Raw genomic sequence first — 23,968 nt, 5'->3', positions numbered from 1 at the left:
TCAACTCTACTCCAACACCACCCACCCACCTCACCCCAGCTCAACTTTACCCCTAACACCACCCACACACCTCACCCCAGCTCAACTTCACTCCAACACCACCCACCCACCTCATTCCAGCTCAACTTTACTCCAACACCACCCACCTCACCCCAGCTCAACTTTACCCCAACACCACCCACCCACCTCATTCCAGCTCAACTTTACTCCAACACCACCCACTTCACCCCAGCTCAACTTCACTCCAACACCACCCACCCACCTCATTCCAGCTCAACTTTACTCCAACACCACCCACCTCACCCCGGCTCAACTTTACCCCAACACCACCCACCCACCTCATTCCACCTCAACGTCACCCCACCACCACCCACCCACCTCATTCCAGCACAACTTTACCCCTAACACCACCCACCCACCTCATTCCAGCTCAACTTCACTCCAACACCACCCACCCACCTCACTCCAGCTCAACTTCACTCCAACACCACCCACCCACCTCACTCCAGCTCAACTTCACCCCAAACACCCCCACCTCAACTTCACTCCAACAACATCCACCCACCTCACCCCAGCTCAACTTCACTCCAACACCACCCACCCACCTCATTCCAGCTCAACTTCATCCCAAACACCACCCACCTCAACTTCACCCCACCACCACCCACTCACCTCACCCCAGCTCAACTTTACCCCCAACACCACCCCAGCTCAACTTTACCCCTAACACCACCCCAGCTCAACCTCACCCCAACACCACCCACCCCACCTCACCCCAGCTCAACTTTACCCCCAACACCACCCACCTACCTCATCTCTCTCTCTCTCTCTCTCTCTCTCTCTCTCATAGCTTCATAGACTGAATAAAAAGCCATGTCTAGCACCAGAGTGCCCTACCCCTCTCCACCACCCCCACCTCTCTGTTTTCCTTCTTGGTGGGTTCTCGGAGTCACGTTGCATGTCAACGTGACTCGGGTCGTTTGGCGAAGAGCCAGCAAGAAACGTGACGCGAGCAAAACACGAGAAACTGTGTCACATTCAGCAGAGCAGAGAGAGAGAGAGAGAGAGAGAGAGAGACAGAGAGAGAGAGAGAGAGAGAGACAGAGAGAGAGACAGAGAGAGAGAGACAGAGAGAGAGAGAGACACACACACACACACACAGAGGAAATGGGGACCGTTTGCCAACATATTTGACCTAGTTTTCTGCAGATCAGCGGAGGGAGAGCCACAGCGCCGCCAGTGTCCAGCCAGTGTCCAGCCAGTGTCCAGCCCCGCAGCTCAGACTCAGCCCAAACTACAGCACAAACACTCTGAGGAGGTAAGTGATGGCTTTTCTCCCGGCCTTTTCACCTCTGAGAAGATTCACTCTGTCTGTTTACCTCGTATCTCCTCCACTGATAAGACACGCGCTTGGTCTAAAGCGCGCGCGCGCGCGAGCACGCAGTCTCAACCAAAACAGGTAAATAAACACAGAGGAGCTGCGAGGGTGAGACCCCTACACCCTCAGACAGCACCACCACCGCCACCACTGTCTCAGCTGTAGCTGGAGGCAGAGCCTTCCCCGCGCGCTCACATCCAAACAAACAAGCTCCACATGCGCAGGTCAGCAGCGTCTCTGCGCGCGGCGTGACAGCTGACCGCTGCTGCTACTCTACCCCTCTGCAGTGAGGGCAGTTTGCTCTGTGGGCTCCTTCTTTCCGAGCTGCAGGACTGACTTGGGGCTGGTGAGTGCATCTGCTAGATCTGCATAGCAGGATCTCCTCAGGGTTGCTGTAGGGTGGATGCAGGGGTGGTGTGCCCAGCCTACTGTCTGCAGGAGCCACAGAGACATCAGGGAACTGTTAGGAGGGACAGCTGAGCTTGTTTGGGGTTGAGTGGTTCAGTGATGGTGCTTCATCTGAACGTGGACTGCAGGCAGACATATGTACTGGTGTGTGTGTATGTGCTGGTGTGTGTATATGTACTGGTGTGTGTGATGTGCTGGTGTGTGTGATGTGCTGGTGTGTGTATATGTACTGGTGTGTGTATATGTGCTGGTGTGTGTGATGTGCTGGTGTGTGTATATGTGCTGGTGTGTGTATATGTGCTGGTGTGTGTGATGTGCTGGTGTGTGTATATTTGCTGGTGTGTGTAAATATGCTGGTGTGTGTGATGTGCTGGTGTGTGTATATGTGCTGGTGTGTGTATATGTGCTGGTGTGTGTATATGTGCTGGTGTGTGTGATGTGCTGGTGTGTGTGATGTGCTGGTGTGTGTGATGTGCTGGTGTGTGTATATGTGCTGGTGTGTGTGATGTGCTGGTGTGTGTATATGTGCTGGTGTGTGTATATGTGCTGGTGTGTGTATATGTACTGGTGTGTGTATATGTGCTGGTGTGTGTATATGTGCTGGTGTGTGTGATGTGCTGGTGTGTGTATATGTGCTGGTGTGTGTATATGTGCTGGTGTGTGTATATGTGCTGGTGTGTGTGATGTGCTGGTGTGTGTATATGTGCTGGTGTGTGTGATGTGCTGGTGTGTGTATATGTGCTGGTGTGTGTATATGTGCTGGTGTGTGTGATGTGCTGGTGTGTGTATATGTGCTGGTGTGTGTATATGTGCTGGTGTGTGTGATGTACTGGTGTGTGTGATGTGCTGGTGTGTGTGATGTACTGGTGTGTGTAAATATGCTGGTGTGTGTGTTTATGTGCTGGTGTGTGTGATGTGCTGGTGTGTGTGATGTGCTGGTGTGTGTATATGTGCTGGTGTGTGTGATGTGCTGGTGTGTGTGATGTGCTGGTGTGTGTGATGTGCTGGTGTGTGTATATGTGCTGGTGTGTGTGATGTGCTGGTGTGTGTATATGTGCTGGTGTGTGTATATGTGCTGGTGTGTGTATATGTGCTGGTGTGTGTGATGTGCTGGTGTGTGTATATGTGCTGGTGTGTGTGATGTGCTGGTGTGTGTGATGTGCTGGTGTGTGTGATGTGCTGGTGTGTGTGATGTGCTGGTGTGTGTGATGTGCTGGTGTGTGTATATGTACTGGTGTGTGTGATGTGCTGGTGTGTGTATATGTGCTGGTGTGTGTATATGTGCTGGTGTGTGTGATGTGCTGGTGTGTGTATATGTGCTGGTGTGTGTGATGTGCTGGTGTGTGTATATGTACTGGTGTGTGTATATGTGCTGGTGTGTGTATATGTGCTGGTGTGTGTGATGTGCTGGTGTGTGTATATGTGCTGGTGTGTGTGATGTGCTGGTGTGTGTGATGTGCTGGTGTGTGTGATGTGCTGGTGTGTGTATATGTACTGGTGTGTGTGATGTGCTGGTGTGTGTATATGTGCTGGTGTGTGTGATGTGCTGGTGTGTGTGATGTGCTGGTGTGTGTATATGTGCTGGTGTGTGTATATGTGCTGGTGTGTGTATATTTGCTGGTGTGTGTGATGTGCTGGTGTGTGTATATGTGCTGGTGTGTGTATATGTACTGGTGTGTGTGATGTGCTGGTGTGTGTGATGTGCTGGTGTGTGTATATGTGCTGGTGTGTGTATGTGCTGGTGTGTGTATATGTGCTGGTGTGTGTATATGTGCTGGTGTGTGTGATGTGCTGGTGTGTGTATATGTGCTGGTGTGTGTGATGTGCTGGTGTGTGTGATGTGCTGGTGTGTGTATATGTACTGGTGTGTGTATATTTGCTGGTGTGTGTGATGTGCTGGTGTGTGTATATGTACTGGTGTGTGTATATTTGCTGGTGTGTGTGATGTGCTGGTGTGTGTATATGTGCTGGTGTGTGTGATGTGCTGGTGTGTGTGATGTGCTGGTGTGTGTATATGTACTGGTGTGTGTATATTTGCTGGTGTGTGTATATGTGCTGGTGTGTGTATATGTGCTGGTGTGTGTATATGTACTGGTGTGTGTATACGTGCTGGTGTGTGTATATGTGCTGGTGTGTGTGATGTGCTGGTGTGTGTATATGTGCTGGTGTGTGTATATGTGCTGGTGTGTGTATATGTGCTGGTGTGTGTATATGTGCTGGTGTGTGTATATGTACTGGTGTGTGTATACGTGCTGGTGTGTGTATATGTGCTGGTGTGTGTGATGTGCTGGTGTGTGTGATGTACTGGTGTGTGTATATGTGCTGGTGTGTGTGATGTGCTGGTGTGTGTATATGTGCTGGTGTGTGTATATTTGCTGGTGTGTGTGATGTGCTGGTGTGTGTATATGTGCTGGTGTGTGTGATGTGCTGGTGTGTGTGATGTGCTGGTGTGTGTATATGTACTGGTGTGTGTATATTTGCTGGTGTGTGTGATGTGCTGGTGTGTGTATATGTACTGGTGTGTGTATATTTGCTGGTGTGTGTATATGTGCTGGTGTGTGTATATGTGCTGGTGTGTGTATGTGCTGGTGTGTGTATATGTGCTGGTGTGTGTATATGTGCTGGTGTGTGTGATGTGCTGGTGTGTGTGATGTGCTGGTGTGTGTATATGTGCTGGTGTGTGTGATGTGCTGGTGTGTGTATATGTACTGGTGTGTGTATATTTGCTGGTGTGTGTGATGTGCTGGTGTGTGTATATGTACTGGTGTGTGTATATTTGCTGGTGTGTGTGATGTGCTGGTGTGTGTATATGTGCTGGTGTGTGTATATTTGCTGGTGTGTGTGATGTGCTGGTGTGTGTATATTTGCTGGTGTGTGTATATGTGCTGGTGTGTGTGATGTGCTGGTGTGTGTATATGTGCTGGTGTGTGTGATGTGCTGGTGTGTGTATATGTGCTGGTGTGTGTGATGTGCTGGTGTGTGTATATTTGCTGGTGTGTGTATATGTGCTGGTGTGTGTATATGTACTGGTGTGTGTATATTTGCTGGTGTGTGTATATGTGCTGGTGTGTGTATATGTGCTGGTGTGTGTATATTTGCTGGTGTGTGTATATGTACTGGTGTGTGTATATGTGCTGGTGTGTGTATATTTGCTGGTGTGTGTATATGTGCTGGTGTGTGTATATGTACTGGTGTGTGTGATGTGCTGGTGTGTGTATATTTGCTGGTGTGTGTATATGTGCTGGTGTGTGTATATGTGCTGGTGTGTGTATATTTGCTGGTGTGTGTATATTTGCTGGTGTGTGTATATGTGCTGGAGGAAAGAGAGATTTGTAACGAGGACTTAATGTGATAAATGTAAGCAGTGAAAGTTAAAGTATTTTTTTTATTTAAAGTATTATAAGGGTTTTAAAATTGAGTAAGTACTTTAGCAGTTGAATAAAAGTATAAATAGTTTAAGTATAAGGTCTGATGTAATGCATGTGTATTTGAGTTGTTGAATAAAAGTATTTTTGTGTTTTAAAAATTAAGTAAAAGTACAAGCATAGAAATAGTTAAGTAAAAATAGAAGAATTTTAGAAATTGAGTACATGTATTTACATTAAGTAAATAAAAGTGTTTAACTTAGAAATTGAGTGAAGGTATAGTAGTTGAGTAAAGGCTTAAGTATTTTAAGTATAAGACATGTATTTGAGGTGTTGAGTACAAGTATAAGTATTTTAGAAATTAAGTACAGTTAAGTGCAAGTACTTCAATAGTTGAGTAGAAGAGTATTTAAATAATAAAAAGTAAAGGTAAGAATTGAAATTGTAGAGTAAAAGTACAAGTATTTGAGTTATTATTATTAAGTATTGGAGTAATTGAGTAAAAAATAGCCTAGTCAAACATGAACATCATTTCCGTGCTACATTGCATCAACACCACCGTGACACGTCAGAACCAGGTAGACTCGAGTAGCTGTCCTGAGCTGCCCCTGAGCTGCCCCTGAGCTGCCCCTCTGGGACAGACCAGTGACCTAAATGACTGGAAACATTCATGGAAACACATTCCCAGTGTCGAATTAGCACCTGCAGCAGCAGTAGTAGTAGTAGTTCATTATGGGATGTATTGATTTAACAGTGTTGCATTAATATCTACAGATCTGGATTAAACCAGCGTCCAATGGTGATTCACCACCGACACTGCAGTTTAGTCCAGGACTAGGACTAATCCGTGTCCAGGCTGTCCGGGTGGACACACATGACCTGGGGGGATTTTATTCTTATGTTTTTATGTATTTTTATTAAACCTGGGGGTCTCTGGAGTTGCATTAAGTCAGATGGACAGTGTGCAGGTCAGTCTGACAGTCCGTCCCAAGCAGGGAGAGAGAACACCGTGTGCACGTCTCTCACACTTTGGGACTTCTTTATTTTTGGATTGGACAGAATGTTCTGTCAGGTCAAGAGTGTGTATGTGTGTAAGGGTGTGCGTGCGTCTGTGTGTGTGTGTGTGTGTGTGTGTGTGGACTGTAGCTCCGCCTTTCTGTGTGTGGAAATGTGTTTGGCATGCAGGCCACGCCCACTTCTTCACGCAAACAACTCTAGAGGCCTCTTGTCTTTCCACCAAAACAGCTTGCAGATGTGCGCGGGCAGAAACAGTGACCCACAGACCTACTTTCAGTCGAACGGCCTTGTAGGGTATTATATGGCTTCCAGCCCAGAACACTGCACTAATCGAAGGTATGATCCCTCCCCATATTATGACCGGCCAGATGAGTCTGTTGTGCATTAAAGAAACACGAGTTATGTGTTATATGAATGTACACTAGCAATTTGCTCAGCTTGTACAGTGCTGTGGAGCAGTGCTTCTTCTCCAGAGTGACTTACAGAAGAGCTTAACTGTTCACTCAGAAAAGACCCTTATCTAGTTTTTATCAGCTAAAATCCAAAAGATCCCTCTAATCTTAGACTCTACTAAACACAAAAGTCCGTATGGAGACACAATACACTACACTCTGCCCAGCTTGTTTAAAGCTGTGTACCAAGTGTGAAAACACTGGATGACATGATAATGAATACACATCAATCAAGGTAAAGTGAAGCTCAATGGTGGAAAAGTACAGTTTCAAGGATTCTGTGTTTAAACACATTTAAGTAAATAAAAAAACAATAATTAACAGATCAATTAGACCTTATTACATTGTTTAGTTGTGTGTGTGTGTGTGTGTAATGTGTTGGTGTGTGACTATTCAGTAGTCTGTGGAATGTGGGCAGATTCATTTCTGCACTGGTGTGATTTGGTTGCAATGCTATGGTAAAAACTCTGCATGTAAATAAATGGGCGTGTTTTAGATATTGAGAATGAGTACAAGTATTTGAATAGTTGAGTAATAGTATAGGTATTTTTGGAAAGTAAGTAAAAGGACAAGTATTTAAGTAGTTAAATAAAAGTGTAAGTATTTGAATAGTTGAGTTTATGTATGGGTATTTTAGAAATTGAGTAAAATTACAAGTAGTTAAGTAAAAGTATGAGTATTTGAATAGTTGAGTAATAGTATATGTCTTTTAGAAAGTAAGTAAAAGGATAAGTATTTAAGTAGTTAAATAAAAGTGTAAGTATTTGAATAGTTGAGTTTATGTATAGGTATTTTAGAAATTGAGTAAAATTACAAGTAGTTAAGTAAAAGGATGAGTATTTAAGTAGTTAAGTAAAAGTATGAGTATTTGAATAGTTGAGTAATAGTATATGTCTTTTAGAAAGTAAGTAAAAGGATAAGTATTTAAGTAGTTAAGTAAAAGTATGAGTATTTGAATAGTTGAGTTAATGTACAGGTATTTTAGAAATTGAGTTAAGTAAAATAACGAGTATTTAATTAGTTAAGTAATAGTAAAAGTATTTGAGTAATTGAGTAAAAGGACGAGTATTTAATTAGTTAAGTAAAAGTATAAGTATTTGAGTAATTGAGTAAAAGGACGAGTATTTAAGTAGTTAAGTAAAAGTATAAGTATTTGAGTAATTATCTGCTGTTAAAGCAGGCAGAGGGGTTTTATTCCTGACTGAATGAACCTCTACTGGCTGTTCTTAGGCTGAAACTTGCCGCCAGCTGAACTCGCTATGCAGTCTGTTGTGTTTAACGCCACAGTAATAACGCCACGCTCCAGGCAACAGCTGCAAGCTTCCCCCGTCAGTGTTTTCTGAGGGGCTTCTTACCAAATCTGTACTGATAAGCATGTAACAGTTTGACTGGCGGGCAAAAACGCACAGCGAGAGGCAAATCAGAATCCATCTAGAGGGTTCTCTCCGAGATAAGGAGGCGGCTATAAAAGCAGCAGCCTTTTACGTGCAGGGAGTGAGTGAGTGGTCTACAGAGCGAGGCAGGAGGCAGGAGGCAGGAAGGCAGGGAGATCTGCTCTCAGTAGGTGGAATTTTGGTCTGGTTTTCAGGTATTCTGTGTAGGTGATGCAGGATTACTCAGCAGGTAAAACCAGGTGGACCATTTAGGCCAGATTGGTTCGCTAGACAAAGCAAATGCTTACATGGTTAGAGAAGCTGGCTCAAGGTCAGGCTGCTGGTTCAATCCCCAAGACTGGCAAGAAGGAGGGGCAAGGGAGCTGAACCCCCGGCTTTCTCCTTCCTCAACATTCTGTTCTGCAAAAACCTACTGCCAATAGAATAGGACTCTCTGGAGCAGATCAACATCAAGAACCTATTGGCACCATGCTGTCTAATGTCAGGCGTGGACTAGCTAGAGGGGTCCAAAGCCCCCCAGCAGCATTGAGCTGTGGAGCAGTGGAAGAACTGTGCTCTATGGAATGATGGATGGTGGAGCTCCATCCAGTACTAGTTGGGAAATTGAGGATAAGGATGAGGTGGGGTGGTGATCATCATCCAACATCCTGCCCTCACAGCAATGCTCCTCCAAAATCGCAGAAGGAAAAACAGGATAAACTCTTTTTTTTAAACTTTTGATTTTAGAAGAGACGAGCGGGTGTCCCAATATTTTTGTCCATACAGTGCATGTACGGATACAGACATGTTCGTTATAACTTATCCAGCTGTACTTAAACCTTTCTGCTCAACCATAGAACAGAGAAAGTGTGTGTAATGATGATCCAATCTAATGATCCATCTACTGATGATTATTTATTTGTTTGTTTGTTTGTTTTTGTTTATTTATGGCTCATTTAATTTGTCATATTTTGGCTGAAGTCAAATTAGAAGCCTAATTGGGCTGTAAAATGCTTTTCACTTTCAAATGTATAGCCTGCTGAATGTTAAGGGCAGGTCACAGGGTTGTGGGTTCGATGCCCGGGCTCAGCAAGCTGCCACTGTTGGGCCCTTGAGCATGGCCCTTCACCCTCTCTCTGCTCCCAGGGCGCTGGAGTTGGCTGCCCACCGCTCTGGTTGTGTGTGTGCTCACTGCCCCTAGTGTGTGTGTTCACTACCACAGATGGGTCAAATGCAGAGGACACTTTTCGCTGTACAGTGACAGATACCTGTACCTGTACTCGTGCTCCCGCCTGTCTTTATGCTCTGTGAGGACCGAGGGCCCCCCTAGCTGAAATGCCGTAGCGTTAACAGGCCTGTTTGGGAGATTTATGCAGTGTTGTGGTTTTCCGCAGGTGTAACGGAGCCTGCTAGTGCACTGTATTGACAAATGCATTGGGACACACCTCTTTATCATTAAATTTAGGTGTTTTGCAATGCAGTACATTAAAAAATGTATTGGGACACACCTCTTTATCATTAAATTCAGGTATTTCCTAGTAAACTCTATTGACAAATGTATTTGGACACACCTCTTTATCATTGAATTCAGTTTTTTTGCAATACAGTACATTGACAAATGCAGTACATTAAAAAATGTATTGGGACACACCTCTTTATCTTTCAATCCAGGTGTTTCCCAGTATAATATATTGACACATGCATTGGGACACACCTCTTTATCATTGTATTCAGGTGTTTCCCAGTACACTTTATTGACAAATGTATTTGGACACACCTCTTTATCATTGAATTCATTTTTTTTTTGCAATACAGTACATTGACAAATGTATTTGGACACACCTCTTTGTCATTGAATTCAGGTGTTTTCCAGTATAATATATTGACAAATTCGTTCTCTCTGCAGATCAATGACTATGACTTCATCTCACTATGATCACGGGGAGCTTGATGGCGGGGAGGAGGATATGAAGCCGAGGGTCGCTGCTGTCCGGCGGAACCTCTTCGGCCCGGTGGATCACCAGCAGCTCCAGCAGGACTTCCAGAGGCTGTTGTGCATGAGCGTGGAGGTGGCCAAGCAGCGCTGGAACTTCGATTTCCAGAGCGAGCGGCCTGCGGCCGGAGCGGTGGAGTGGGAGGAGATGCGCTGGCAGGACGTCCCGGCGTTTTACCGCAGCTGTGTGGTACGGGCAGGGGCACCCAAACGCAGGCTGGAGGCACCGGTCAACAGTGGGGGAGAAGAGTACCTGGAGCTGAGGGCCAGAGGCTCATTCAGAGGAGCCAAGCTGGAGAAGAGAATGTCAACACCGCTGGGGATCAAACACAGACAAGCCACAATCACAGGTGAGAGAGACGGCAGGCTGAACAGGTGTGCTATGATGTGGAGGGTAAAATGGTGCAGTAGTTGAATCCGGATTCAGGTTGGAAAATACCAATTCAGAATTCACAATGATTCCGTTTCATTATGAGTCTTTAGGAAATGATTCAGTGCAAAAGGGAATTTAAATTTCACAGTGATTCAAGTTAATTAATTAATTAGGAAATTATTCAGTTCATTGATTGTAATTCAAGTATTTAGTAAATGATTCAATGCATCATGAAATCCAAGATTCCACAGTGATTCAATTTGATTCTGATTCTTTAGGAACCAGTTTAGTGTCAAATTTCACCATTGATTTTGATTCAATAAAACATGAAATTTCACTGTGATTCAATTAGATTACAATTATTTAGAAAACAATTCAGTGCATCATAAAATTCGAGGTTTCACCATGATTCGATTTAATTATGATTCTTTAGGAAGCAATTCAACATATCTAATTTTACCATTTGTGCAGTGTGTTGCTTTAGAAAACAGTTTAATGCTTTGTAAAATATCACATTTCAAAGTGATTCAGTTTATTTACAATTCATGAAAGATTCATTTAATCAATTTTCATCACGATTTGATTATAATTATTTAAGAAACGATTCAGTAAATCTTGCAATTTCAGATTTCACCATTAATTCAATTCAGTTATGATGCTTAGGAAATTATTCAGCAGATCATTAAATCTCAGTGGTTCAGTTTGATTAAGTTATTTTTGATACTATTTAGATTTTTTATTAGAGATTATTTACATAAATACTCAATATACACAAGAATACACAAATGGGACTACAGTAACTACAGCGATTCCAGAATTCACAATGATTCAGTTTTATTATGAAACTTTAGTAAATGATTCAGTGCATCATGGAATATCAGATTTCACAGTAATTCAATTTAATTACAATTCATTAGGAAATGATTCAGTTAATTGATCTTGGGAACAGTATTTGGGAAATGATTCTAAGATTTCACAGTGATTTTATTTTATTTATTTTTATTATTTAAGAACCAATTAATTGTCAAATTTCACCACAATTCAATTTGATTTGGATTCATTTGGATTGTGATGAAATTTGACAAATTGAATTGCTTCTTAAAGAATCATAATCAATTTAATTCAAGGAGAACTTTTATTTTATTATTTTTATTTCATGATGCACTGAATTGTTTCCTAAATAATTGTCATTTAATTGAATCAAATTTAAATTTGAGATTTCATATTTTATTGAATCATTTCTTTTGGAAGCAATTAAACTTATCAAAACCAAGATTCTAACATACTCACACAACTGATTCAGCTGAATCACCATCGTCAGATCAGTGAATCAAGAAGAACTGATGCATTTGTCCACCCAGCAACTCGAACACTGGTCATTCACATCCTGTTGCTCTGCCAAATACTTCTCATTCCAGCCCTGAGGGTCCCTCAGCCAGTCCCTGCCTTCATTTTCTTCCTCCATCTCCAAACACACCTGAGTCAGGTAATCAGAAACTGCAGAATGTCGCTTACCTGGTTTGGAGGTGTCAGGAACTGGAAACAGGAAGAACGCTGACTGGCTTGGGGACAGGACAGGGCAGGACAGGAGAGATGACCTCTGCTCTAACACACAGTGTCTCTCTTTTAGACTTCTTCACTGTGAAGAAGAGGAGGTTTCTTCATCAGAAAGTGTCATCGAGGCAGTGAGCACGGAGTGTGTGAGAAACCTGCGGAAGAAACTCGACTCACGACTGTGTTCATAAATGTAAATACATTACCTGCAAATGTAGCTTTTTATCTAGCTGAGTATCAGAAGCTTTGAACGGACTTTAAAATGTAAAGTAAAAAAAATCAGTTCAATTAAGCTTAAAAATCCCCGAACTACATCCAGAAAACAGCAGAACTTCTCAGAACTTCTCTGAAATGGACTGTGGAGGTTCAGAAATGCACTCCGCCCAAGAGAACACTTCCATTTGCTTCGGGTCATGTTACCAAAGTTGCTTTTCTCAGTGCTGGCCTAAATACCGTGACCTTTTCACCTCTTAATTAATGGGCTGGGTCTGGTCTGACCTGGTCTTGTGCACTAAGCTAAACGTCTCAGCTGGTTTTAAAATCTCTCACCTCTGTATGACAAACAGCATGGGGTCAAACACTGACCCCAGTTGCATACCAGGCACGACAACGTCCATTATTCAGAATTGAACAGGTTAGTCTTGTTGTTCTAGTGGTTTGGTGTCGTTTGACCTGGGCATCTAATACAAACGCTTATTTCAACATATGATCTACATACCTTTTTTTCCCTTAGAAAAAATAGAAATTTTTACTGATCAATTGGCCATTATAATACCATCAATACCTCACTAATAGATGATGTTCTACCAGCAAGCATGTTCTCTCTACCCCAGAACCCAGAACCTTTCCGGTTCTTCTATGATAGCCAGGTTGCACACGTTTAGGGCCCAAAGTACTCTGAAGCCTGCACATTAGGAACAGCCTGTGGCCGGTATCATCTCTGCCTGCTGCCTCTATGGCATACAGTAGATTAGCTTGGACAAGAGGTTTGACACGTTTACTAAACAGAAAACCCACTGTCTGAAGAAATGCTTAGTAGAAGCCAGTGGACATGTGCAGAAGCAGCTGGCCATTGACTTCTATGATGCGTTTGTTGGTGTCTACAGCTTTGTAGGTTCAGGTAAACGATTATCCATATGATTTAACGTAGAGAGCAAAGTCCTGGAGGGGGGGGGGTGTTCAGGGGGGTCCAGGCTTATCTGAAAAGGGTCAGTGCACATTTCCATTCGGAAGTGGAGCTCACCTGCTTCCACTTGTTTGATTAGTTGGTTTCAGTTCTAGGCCTCGTCCACATGTATCCAGGTATTTTCCAGGTATGGGTATAGGTGGCCTCCCGTCCACATAAATACACTGTTTTCAGTGTTATCGCTTGGACAGGGACAACAGAGCTTTGTGAAACCACTGACGTCACGACGCATGCAAGTTTCTGGCTGAATCTCAGATACCTCCATACTCAGTATACTCTATACTTTGCCATCAGCACCCAGAGTCGGAGAGAGCACAATTGGCCAGGCTCTCTCCCCTCCTTTCCTCTATGGGTGTCGGCCGCCCCATTATAAATCTGTAATTTTCTAAAAGGGAGCCTTCTTCTTCGTGGTGTTTTAATGTCTCTTCTGAGGAGGCACTGTCGCCCCGTACAGGGCTAGCACACCCATGCAAGCGTTTTTCATCTTGAATATTTAAATAATCGGAGTTGGGAAATCTCATTTTTTAAAATATCTGGATACGTGTGGATGGGGGGCTTAGTTGGCTTGAATTCCAGCAGCTACATCTGCCCTTTTGCGATAGACTGGACACCACTGCACTGGAGTAGTCCTTATATTCTGGCTTGTTAGTGTCTTCAGTATCCAAAGTGCTAAGAACAGATTAATAATAATATTAATAATAATAATTCATAATTTTTGCTTAATTTCTGTTTTGTTTTTTTTTGTTCTGTTTCATTTTGTTGTTTTGCTTAATTTTGTTTTATTTTGTTGTTTTTTTTGCTTAATTTTTGTTTTGTTTTTTGTTTTGTTTTTTACTACATTTTTATTTTTTAGTTTTGCTTAATTTTAGTTTCTTTTTTGTGGCTTTTTCTGTTGATTGTTTTCTGTTCTGTAGAATTTTTTTTTGTTTTGCTTAATTTAGTTTGTTTTGTTTTGTTAACTCCCTTAAAGAAGCTCAGAACAGTACTATTGTCATTCCTTTGACCAGCGTTATGGCCTACCTTTTCTCACACCAATTTTCCGTCCTTCTTGGTCGCTTAAAAAAAAGAGAAAAAGGCGTTTAGCCGTTCTATTATTATCTGTTATTAACAGCAATATTTCGTATAAACCGTGCTACCTTAGTTACGCTGTATGAGGTATTGTATTTGTTTATGTTGTAATTATGTAGCTTTTTTTTTTTTTTTCATCCATTTCTAGTAGCTTTTCTTTTTGGCTTTGATCAAGACACTTTTTTATATGAAGGGAATGTAGCATTTTCTAACAGAGTGGATTTAGCTGAGCAGAGATTGTTGATAAGAGGCCTATAGGTCTTGCTCAGCTGGAGGTCGCAGGGACGGGTCTTCTGCTATACTGTTTGTTTCCCCATTGCTGGACTGTTTGTTTGCAGTGTGTCTGCTCTGTGTCATGCGAGGTTGTGTGTGTAATTGTGTTTGATTTTCTACAAATTGTATTTTAAAAGGCAGCTGAATCGATTGACCAAAGAGATGCTCCACACACTGTCAGCTGATACAGCCGTTCGGACTGCTGTCAGGAAACGGGACGGAGCCACTAGTTAACCAGCTTCCGGAGCTCACACTAATCACTTTAGGCGGTGCTCAGTCCCTCCCATTTTCGTTAAACACACACTTCTGTTAGTAGCATGATGGTGACGGTTGATGCATCCCACAGCAGTTCAGATGCAGTTCAGTTCAGACCTTTTTTTTTTTTTTTTTTTAAGAATAGCCATCCGGTTCATCTACCTCATAGAAACCGTACCCGAAACACTGGGGGTGGCTTTAGGATTGGAAGAAAAGACAAAAAGGCCAAACACCTGTGGACGTGAGGATGCGAGAGAACTACCCACGATAGATGGCCCTCAATTTCACAAAAAAAAAATCATGTTTCAATGTGGCAGTTTCAACTCTTGGTCCTGGAGAACCCCCTGCGCTGCCCTCTGTAGGGCTTTCCTGCTCAAACACACCACCTTCTACTCAGGACGGGCTTGTTAAGGAGCTCCTCTAGGGTCAGGGGTGAGAACCACTGCTTTGGATCAGTAAATCAGACCAATCAGAACAAAGTCTGTGGCATTTGTCCTTTTACTACTACATGTAGTTCAGTTGGACGTGGAGGGGTTAATGGCAGGACTAGAAGCCTCACAGACTGCATAGAACAGGTGTTCAGAATCTCCCATCTTGACACCAAGCACCACACTTCCCAGTAAATGACTAGTAAAACACTGCAGGTTTACAAAGATCACCTCACTTTCTTTTTTTCAAATGGTTTGATAACAGGATCATTTATTTTGTGTGTGTGTGTGTGTGTGTGTGTGTGTGTCAGCGCATTTGTGCATATTCGCATTTTCATTGCACCATCGTAGGGGTGGGCGATATGGTAAAAAAAAAAAAAGCTGTATCGCGATGTTTAAAGACAATTTGACGATACTTACACGATATTTATCGCGATATTTTGACTTGCAGACCAAATCCATCCATAGGGATCTGTATAATCGATGCTGTCCAATGAAAAACACGTATCTCCAAAGACGTAAACACAATGGAAGATGTTATTTGAAAGGATTTGGAGCATTTCTATTGGTCCATTCATGGAAAATTTACAGGTTGTATAGAAGCAGCTACAGGGCTCAAAGTGAAAATGAAAAATGGACAAAAATGGAGATACATGTTTTTTTATTGGGCAGCAGCGACATGCTTGATAGGCTCACTTATATCACGATAAACAAATTCATTATTTTCTATAAAATATTGCCCTATTCCCCACCCCCAGTTCATTGTGTTCAAAACATTTACAAACCTTTTTTTAATTTATTATAATGTATATATTTTTGGATTTTTCTAAATGTAATTAGTCTCTGATCTTACTAACTGGTGTCGTACTGGCTTTGCACTATCATAAATGTTGTTGTCGCCATTAGAATTTGTGTTGGGAGTTGAAGAGCTGCATTAGAAGGTCTGGACGTTCACGCTCCAGACCTCAGATCTGTTGGATTCCAGATCCAGGTGTATTTAACCAAACGTCCTGCTCGGAAAGAGAGAACATTGGCTGACAGACGTTTATTTTCACGGTTTTCTCTTCAGAGAAAGTAAAGCACAATTAACTGTAATCAGCCTGAGCTCGAGTCCCAACACCTCGCTTCTCAGCCTTACCTGGCCCAGGTATCGTACCCTAGTATTGTAAAATGGCTTATATGCATGAGTGAAAGGTAGCCTAATATGTTTATACATAATATAGTGTAATATAATTTTGCTCTGTTTGTTTTATTATGTGAAAGCAGAATGATTGTGATTTTACTGAGAACAAAATGTTATGTTTAAAAAATAATAATTTTACTCCTTTTAATTTCACCAGTTGTTTCCTTGCAGTTTTCTTTTTTGGTGCACTGTCTAACGTTTCTAATGTTGTGAATTTTGTTGCCATGAAATTATAATAAATGAAAATGTGTTTTGATGAGTGACTCGGTTATCTGTCTTAAAAAAAAAAAAAGTTTGCGGACACCCCATCTAATAAATGCATTCAGCTACTTCACATTACACCCATTGTTAGTCTAGTTTCCCTGTAGAAACTGAAGCACTGCCAATAGAACAGGACTCTCTAGAGCAGATAATCATGTTTGGCACCATGCTGCCTAATGCCAGGCGTGGGCTAGAGGGGTATATATAAAGCCCCCCAGCATTGAGCTGTGGAGCAGTGGAAGAACTGTGTTCTCTGAAATGATGGATGGTTGGTGCTCCATCCAACACTTTCAGGATGAGTTAATGAGCTTGGGAAGAGATGGGGTGGTGATCATCATCATCCAACATCCTGACCTTACTAACGCTCTTGTTTTTTGAATGCAATCAAATCCTCACAGCAATGCTCCTCCAAAATTGTGTAGAAAGCTTACTTCTTTCCTGGACAGTAGAGACAGTTACTCCAACAAAAGCAGGAGAACTTTTTTAATAGCCTTGATTGCAGAAGAAACAATGGACACGCAGCTGTCCCAATACTTTTGTCCCTATAGGAATGTAGAGGAAGATGCCCAGTCACTGCAGAAGGCTGACTCAGTAGGCTCAAAGTTTAGCGCAGTTGCTCCCCCTGGTGGTCGACATGTGAAGGACATAACAGTAACAGTGCGTCCATGTCCGCAAAATGTCTGTTACTCTGTGTGAAAGTTTGTGCACCCCTAGCGTTTAGCCTTTTCCCAAGATCTCAGACCTTAATTAGCTTGTTAGGCCTACGGCTTGTTCGTAATCATCCTTAGGAAAGGCCAGGTGGTGGTGCAGATTTCAAAGCTTTATAAAAACTCGACCTCCTCAAACCCCATCCAACAATCAGCAGCCATGGGCTCTTCTAAGCAGCTGCCGAGCGTTCTGAACATTAACATAACTGAGGCCCAGGAGAAGGAGAAGACTATAAGAAGATGGCAAAGCAAAGAAAAGGCAGTTAACAGGAACCGTGGAGGTCAAGTTGAACTAATGAGCAAGTGTCCGATTACTTCTGAAGGTTGGAGGGACACAAAACTACACAAAGAAACTATAGAGGGTATACACTGACCCCACAGGTTTTTAACTGGAACACGCCCCCTTCAGTCGGACTGGGTGTCAGCGTTTATTAGGGAAAATGGCCGAACCAGGACTGAACCAAGCGACTATCTGCTCGAGTTAAAGACAGCTGGACTCCACAGCGACCCATCCAGATTACCAAAGAACCAACGGTCCATGGATATCGATGTGTAGCCAGGACTGTCCAGCTAACTGAGGCTCAAATCACACCTGTTTAGAGGATAAAGCCTCATATCTGAGAGCGCAGTCGAGTCGAGGGAACGGCCTTAGGAGTGTTTTCCACTGTTTCTAGCCTCATTCAGTAGACTGGCTCATCCAGGTTTGCTTGCTTTCCCCCTTTCCCGCATGCTGAATGCTAACATTGCCAGTCAGTCGGCCTTACTGCCAGTCAGTGAGCATGGCCGCAGTGACTCCCGCCACCTGCTACGTCACCTGCATACCCTCTAATGCAAAAAAAAGAAGCCACGGTCAAGGCTTGGTGTGAATAGAACAGATAGATCCAATTTAATAAGTAGAAAATCACTTAGAAATCACTTGTCTTTGCAAATGAAACATAATCTTAATGTTGAGATAAAAGTTGAAGTCGATCTTCCTAAAGTGCACGTGTGAAACATTCACATAAAATAAGGATTTTCACATAAAAAAAACAAAACAACAAGAACAAAAACCACCACCACAGAGAACGGGAGAGAACATTCCTTCAAAATCAAGTATATCTAAGTGTGGCCGAGCAGCAAATCTGCTGCTTCGTCAAAGCATTCACTAAAGGTAAGACCTGAGCTTGATTTCAACATTAAACGTGTGATCAAGTTCATTTCCATTAGATCTAATGCTGCGTTCACATGCCGTCGGAATTGCTGAAGCCAAGCGGACTTGAAATTATGTTGCTGCAATTAATTCTGTAGGAACGGACCAATAGAAATGCTCGAAATTACCTGGAACGTCCAGCTGAGGCTCAAATCACACCTGTTTAGAGGGTAAAGCCTCATATCTGAGAGCACAGTCGAGTCGAGGGAACGGTCCTAGGAGTGTTTTCCACTGGTTTTAGCCTCATTCAGTAGACTGGCTCATCCAGGTTTGCTTGCCTTCCCCTTTTTTAGAGCCTCGATTCCAGTCGTACCTGGAATAAGCTCCTATTAAGAGCAGTTATCACTTTGGAGATACATGTTTTCACTGCGACAGCGACGATATGAACACCCCTTCAAGTCATAATTTCTAGTGGGAAATTCTAAGATCATAGTGATACCCCAGTTCAGGAGTCAACCTTTCACCATGGTGGAGAACGACTCCACCCTGCCCGACTCAGTACCGGATGGTACAGGATTCTCTATTTCTAACAGTGCAGCTGCTGCTAACGGTTGCTGGTGCACATTATTTTAACCTGTAGTCGACGTGCATTTCTATCCGTAGCAAACTGACTACTGCGCTGGCCCAGAGCTTAAGGTACGAACGCCACATTGGCCGCCACAAGTAGCAGGTCGGATCTTCCTGCTGGCATGTAAACGCAGCATAAGACAGCGTACCAAAATAAGACTGTGATCTTGTTCCCATTATAAGACTATGTATTTATGAGTGCCTTACTGTAGTGTTTCCTGCAGCTTTCACTGAAGAGCACGAACTTGTTTAAAAGGCATGCGCAGCAAATTAAAAAAAAAAAAGAGGCTTAAGTTTGTACTAGTTTTTTAAAAAGCTAAAGAGTCGGTTCCGGGTCATCTCCCGAATCCGACATCGTTCAACTTTCCAAGATCTCTACAGTTCCAGATCCTGAGATGTAAACAAGCGAGCAAATTTAAAAAGCCAGAGTGTCCGTCTCGGTGTGATTCACCAGAACGTTGTGTCACGAGTTATAAAGTGTTCGGAGCAGATCATCATATACACATATACATTAGAGTTTACCGTTACGAGTGTGAACTTTAAAAGGCTGTACACAGCACAGTGCTAAAGCCAGAGACCTCTCCACTTGGTGCTCCATTTGGTTTCCAGCCTAAAAAGGCCTTTCAATTTCTGAGGAGAACATCTCCAAAACATCAGGCATCAGATCTTCCAGGCTGTTCCTGGTATGCAGTGCCTACAAAAAGTTCTGATGAAGCGGCGACAGGGTCATGGGCACCTAGGGCTCACTGATGCACATTGAGGCGCCGCCCACCTCACAACTTACTGGACTTATTAAAGGATCTATCTGCTAGCCTTGGTGCCACAGATACCACAGCAGGACGCCTTCAGAGGACTTGTGGAGTCCATGCTTTGATGGGTCAGAGCTGTTCTGGCTGTGCAAGGGGGATCTACAGAGTATCAGACAGGTGGTTTCACAGTGTTTCACGGCTTATTCCACAGAGTGTGTGAAACCAGCCTCTGACTGAGTCTGACTTATTTTTCCTGATGCTGAAAAATAAACAACTGACATTCGGCTGGAAATCGAATAAACCAAGGGTAGTCTCTGACTTTTACACAGTATAGTATATGTCTATTGATCACTGTATGTTCCACCCTTTAAAAACCCTGACGCTGTACAGTTATAATACAGATGTAACTCTGTGTAACACCTAGATTACACTAGTACACCATACAGAACATATGTTTCGTTGTTGTTGTTCCAATAAATCCACTTAATTTAAGGCGATATAAACAAATCATTCACAATAAATGTTTTATAGTGTATATACTACATACTACTATATAGTATATACACCTCAATGCTTAAAAAAACTAAAACTAACACTATTAAACTTAAAATCCCTCCAAAAAGCACCACTGAAAGTTCCAGTTCCTAGTTCCTATTCATCCAAAGACCCAAAAGACTGAAGATGTGGAATGTCTGAGTGATTTGGTGATTTGATTCCTTCCTCATCACAACCTACAGACCACAACTACAGCACGAGGGTTCTGCACCCTCACAGCAGCCAGAAAAATTAAATCATCACTAAAAAAGATCAAATAAAAAATTATAAATATCAAAAATTAAAAGCATAGACATTATACAGTTCCCCCTCTTATTTACCTCGACATGCATTCGGAAAAAGGTTGCTTAGAGTTGCTTCGATTAACTGAACTGGGGAAAATGTTGGCTGGTTCCTCTCATTTTTTGGAGAAGTACCAACAAGACCTACAAAGGTCAACGATGCTGAAATGTCTTCAGAATTCAAATGTGGGCCTAAAATAAGGCACTGAATTAAATTTCAGTTCTTCAAGATTAGATTGTAAGATTTTACAGCCAAATCAAAAAACCTGACCTTCTCTTTTGGCACATCAGGCATGGCGATTGCAAACCATCAATGTAGCTTAAGATGGATGAAACAGTTAACAGAAGCCACCAGTAGTTGGATTTACACAGTCTCAGTCTCAGTCTGTGCTGTGAAAGGGCTTCAGCACTATGGCTGCCGTTCATCATATCATCACTTTCACACTTTCCATCGTGTATCTTCACGATGGCTGTTGAATCTGGCAGCTGTTCTTTACAGTGTGCCTTTGTGGAATTTCATGATGAACGGATCAACAGAAATGCTCCAAAAGTAGAATCTACGAACATTGACATCCACTGAAGGTTAAGCAAGTTTTTTTTTCCTTCTTCTGTAAAGTTTATATTTTGGAGATTCTTGTGAGGATTCTGTGCGACAGTGACGATATGACATAACCACCTAAATTATCCTTTCTCATAAATCTCACACAGGCATCAGTCCTGAGCTACACTGAGCGCAGTTCTTCTAATCTTGTGAAAAAAAGAAAAACATGCTCAGCTATGCAGGCTGGTCAAGCTGCCCGTCACTCCCAGTTTATCAAGCCACAGATGACCAACATAAATGAATTCCCCCTGGAATCAAGCACTAAGCATTTACGACCAACCTTGTCACTGAAATCTTCAAAAAACAACCAGAGAACAGGCTAAAACTGTCTGAGTCTGTCTGAGACTGAGACACCGTCTTCATACTAACCCCAATAAAACAAAAAATTAAATAATAAAAGGTCTCAAAGCTGGTGCGTCCTTGCTTGTCTGTCTCTGCACATGGTGCGTACTTCACTGATAATAAGGGGAATGATGAACACAATGCTGAACCCGGTCTGTGGAGAAAAAAGAAACACAAAATAGACATTAGAGGGCACATATCCTACTTTATTTGTTGATAAATGTATATATATTATTTGTACATTAATTCTTTCATATTATATATATATAAACAAATAAATAAACAACATAAATAAACTAAACTGAATAGATTAATAAAATATATCGAACAGGAATAAAGATCAAGATAAAATAAGATAAAGGAGTAAAACAATGTATCCATATCTGTCCAGGACAGAAGACTTCTACTAGATTTTGGAGGAGCATTGCTCTGAGGATTTGATTGCATTAAGCGACAAGAGCGTTAGTTAGGAGGTTAGAATGTTGGATGATGATCACCACCTCATCATCCCAAACTCCCAAACTCTTCCCAAAAGTACTAGATGGAGCTCCACCATCCATCATTCCAGAGAACACCATTCTTCCACTGCGCCACAGTTCAATGCTGGGAGGTGGAGGTTATGTAGGTTCATGTTTATCTGCTCCAGAGTGTCCTATTCTATTGTCAGTAGCTCTCTAGAGGGACTGGACAAGCTGTGTGTGGGCTTTTGCACATGTATGGGCAATGGATGCAACTTTAAGCAGCTGAATGCATTCATTAGAAGGGGTGTCCACATACATTTAGACATATAGTGTATGTGATGATTCTGATATAGTCTGTTTGGAAAATTGTATGACTACATTAAGCTCTCTACAAAAAAAAAAAAAAAAAAAGGAAAATTGAGTTGTGCATGATATTTGTCTATTGTCCTTGTACTACTGCATTCTGTTCTACCTATTCTGCACCAGAGACTTAGCCTAACCCTGCATTAGTATAATGACTATAAAGCTGAATTGAATTCAATTATATTGAATTAATTGAACCTTTAATAACTCCTAAAAGCAGAGATTGGAAATGGTACACAGACAAAATTGCCAGCAATATTACTAATCATAATAGTGTTCCCATCTTAAAAGGCAAACAGAGTTACTACACATGGTAGTACACAAGGAACTACACAAGGAACCTTACCATGAGTATGAAGAAGTAGAAGACCCACATCCATCCTAGTTTGCTCTCGATGAGTGACACCAGGTACTACAGGACAGAAAAAAACAATGACACCACTGTCCTTGTTTTTGTCTACTAGCTCTGCTAGAAACAGCTGGACCTCACTTATTATCATGGTCCACCAGTGTCAGATGGTGGTGGACATTGGGGTCTGGACATACGAATACCGGTGAAAAACAAAGCTTTGGCTGAAACACTTGGCACTTGTCCTCCTATCACTAAAATGGCCCGCTGTGGACTTCTGCAGCCATTTGAGAGTTACTACGTATGTTTAGTAAATGTAAGTAAGTTTACTTAGCATTTCTAAATTTACTTTGGGAAATGAACATAAACCTCTGCTATAATCCACAAATCTACCCTGTTTATAACTACACGTTTTATACTGCAGCAAAATTGTACCTGTCCCCCAGCAGCCCCAATGCTGCCAGTTCCGTCCACTATCCCCGTAACAGTGGCCAAGGCCTCCTGGCTGCCCTGCAGAGCGTCTTGTCTGCCCAGATCTGCGGAGATTGCTGAGCTGATCATGTTAGAGGGGCCACCAATAAGGAAACCTGATGAGGGAAAAAAATATATGATTAATAGTTTAGAAAGGGGAACACATACTGCTTTAAAATAATTGAATTTATATTAAAACACATAAGGAACTTCACTAATATAGGAAGTTCTGGTGGATGGAGCACTTTGATACCACTTCTGCAGTATGTATTTAGGTTAGGCTCCATTTAGTTCAAATTTTTAGTTCAAACTACTGAGTAGGTCCCCTTCGTACTGCCACAGCAGATCTGACCATTGTAGACATGGACTCCACAAGACCTCTGAAGGTGTCCTGCGGTGGTATCTGGAACCAAGACTAACAGCAGCAGATCCTTTAAGTGGAGCCTCCATGAATTACATCAATGAGCCTTAGGTGTCCAGGACCCTGTCACCGGTGCACTGATTGTCTTTCCTGGACCACTTTTGATGGGTACTGACCACTGCATACCAGGAAAACTCTCAGCAAGACCTGTCTGATGACCCAGTCGTCTAGAACATCACAGTCTGGTTCTTGTCAAAGTGGCTCAGATTATTATAATAGTACACTTTTCCTGTTTTCCACACCATCATCACCTTCAAGAACTGCCTGTTCACTTACTGCCTGATATATCCACCCCTTGAGTCCTATATAGTATAGCTTACAGCCAACAGAAGACCAGTTTATTGA

General features: G+C 42.4%; 2 protein-coding genes across 6 annotated transcripts in view; one reads left to right on the top strand and one right to left on the bottom strand.

The window, feature by feature from the left end:
• The first annotated feature begins 1,099 nt into the window (after positions 1 to 1,099).
• Positions 1,100 to 13,880, top strand: cdkn1d (cyclin-dependent kinase inhibitor 1D). Its single transcript, XM_072673228.1, has 3 exons — positions 1,100 to 1,318; positions 9,900 to 10,336; positions 11,990 to 13,880. Exons 2-3 carry the CDS (start codon positions 9,904 to 9,906, stop codon positions 12,046 to 12,048), a joined length of 492 nt encoding a protein of 163 aa, XP_072529329.1. The 5' UTR covers positions 1,100 to 1,318; positions 9,900 to 9,903; the 3' UTR covers positions 12,049 to 13,880.
• Positions 9,554 to 23,968, bottom strand: part of slc37a3 (solute carrier family 37 member 3) — a 36,074-nt gene continuing 21,659 nt past the window's right edge. Inside the window, exons 13-18 of one of the 5 annotated variants that reach the window (XR_011978990.1) lie at positions 23,167 to 23,318; positions 22,729 to 22,794; positions 21,586 to 21,712; positions 14,120 to 14,154; positions 11,875 to 12,068; positions 9,554 to 10,302 (exon numbers count right to left, since the gene is read on the bottom strand). Coding sequence is in view for 1 of the 5 variants with exons in the window: in XM_072673227.1 (XP_072529328.1) it covers positions 21,620 to 21,712; positions 22,729 to 22,794; positions 23,167 to 23,318 (311 nt within the window). In the remaining 4 variants the exon portion in view is untranslated. Of the gene's footprint in view, positions 10,303 to 11,649; positions 12,069 to 14,119; positions 14,155 to 18,131; positions 21,713 to 22,728; positions 22,795 to 23,166; positions 23,319 to 23,968 lie in introns of those variants that run through there. The other 4 variants (XR_011978991.1, XR_011978989.1, XR_011978992.1 and 1 more) reach the window with 4 other exon arrangements.

This window comes from Salminus brasiliensis, chromosome 2, assembly GCF_030463535.1.
Source record: "Salminus brasiliensis chromosome 2, fSalBra1.hap2, whole genome shotgun sequence".
NCBI lineage: Eukaryota > Metazoa > Chordata > Actinopteri > Characiformes > Bryconidae > Salminus > Salminus brasiliensis.
The sequence above is the reverse complement of the archived record's forward strand: the minus strand, read 5'-3'. Positions and strand labels throughout refer to the sequence as shown.

Excerpts from the sequence above, each read along its gene's own strand:
- cdkn1d (XM_072673228.1), top strand. The coding sequence starts at position 9,904 with ATGACTATGACTTCATCTCACTATGATCACGGGGAGCTTGATGGCGGG. Across the intron at positions 10,337-11,989 it reads CAGACAAGCCACAATCACAG|ACTTCTTCACTGTGAAGAAG; the intron begins GTGAGAGAGACG and ends TCTCTCTTTTAG.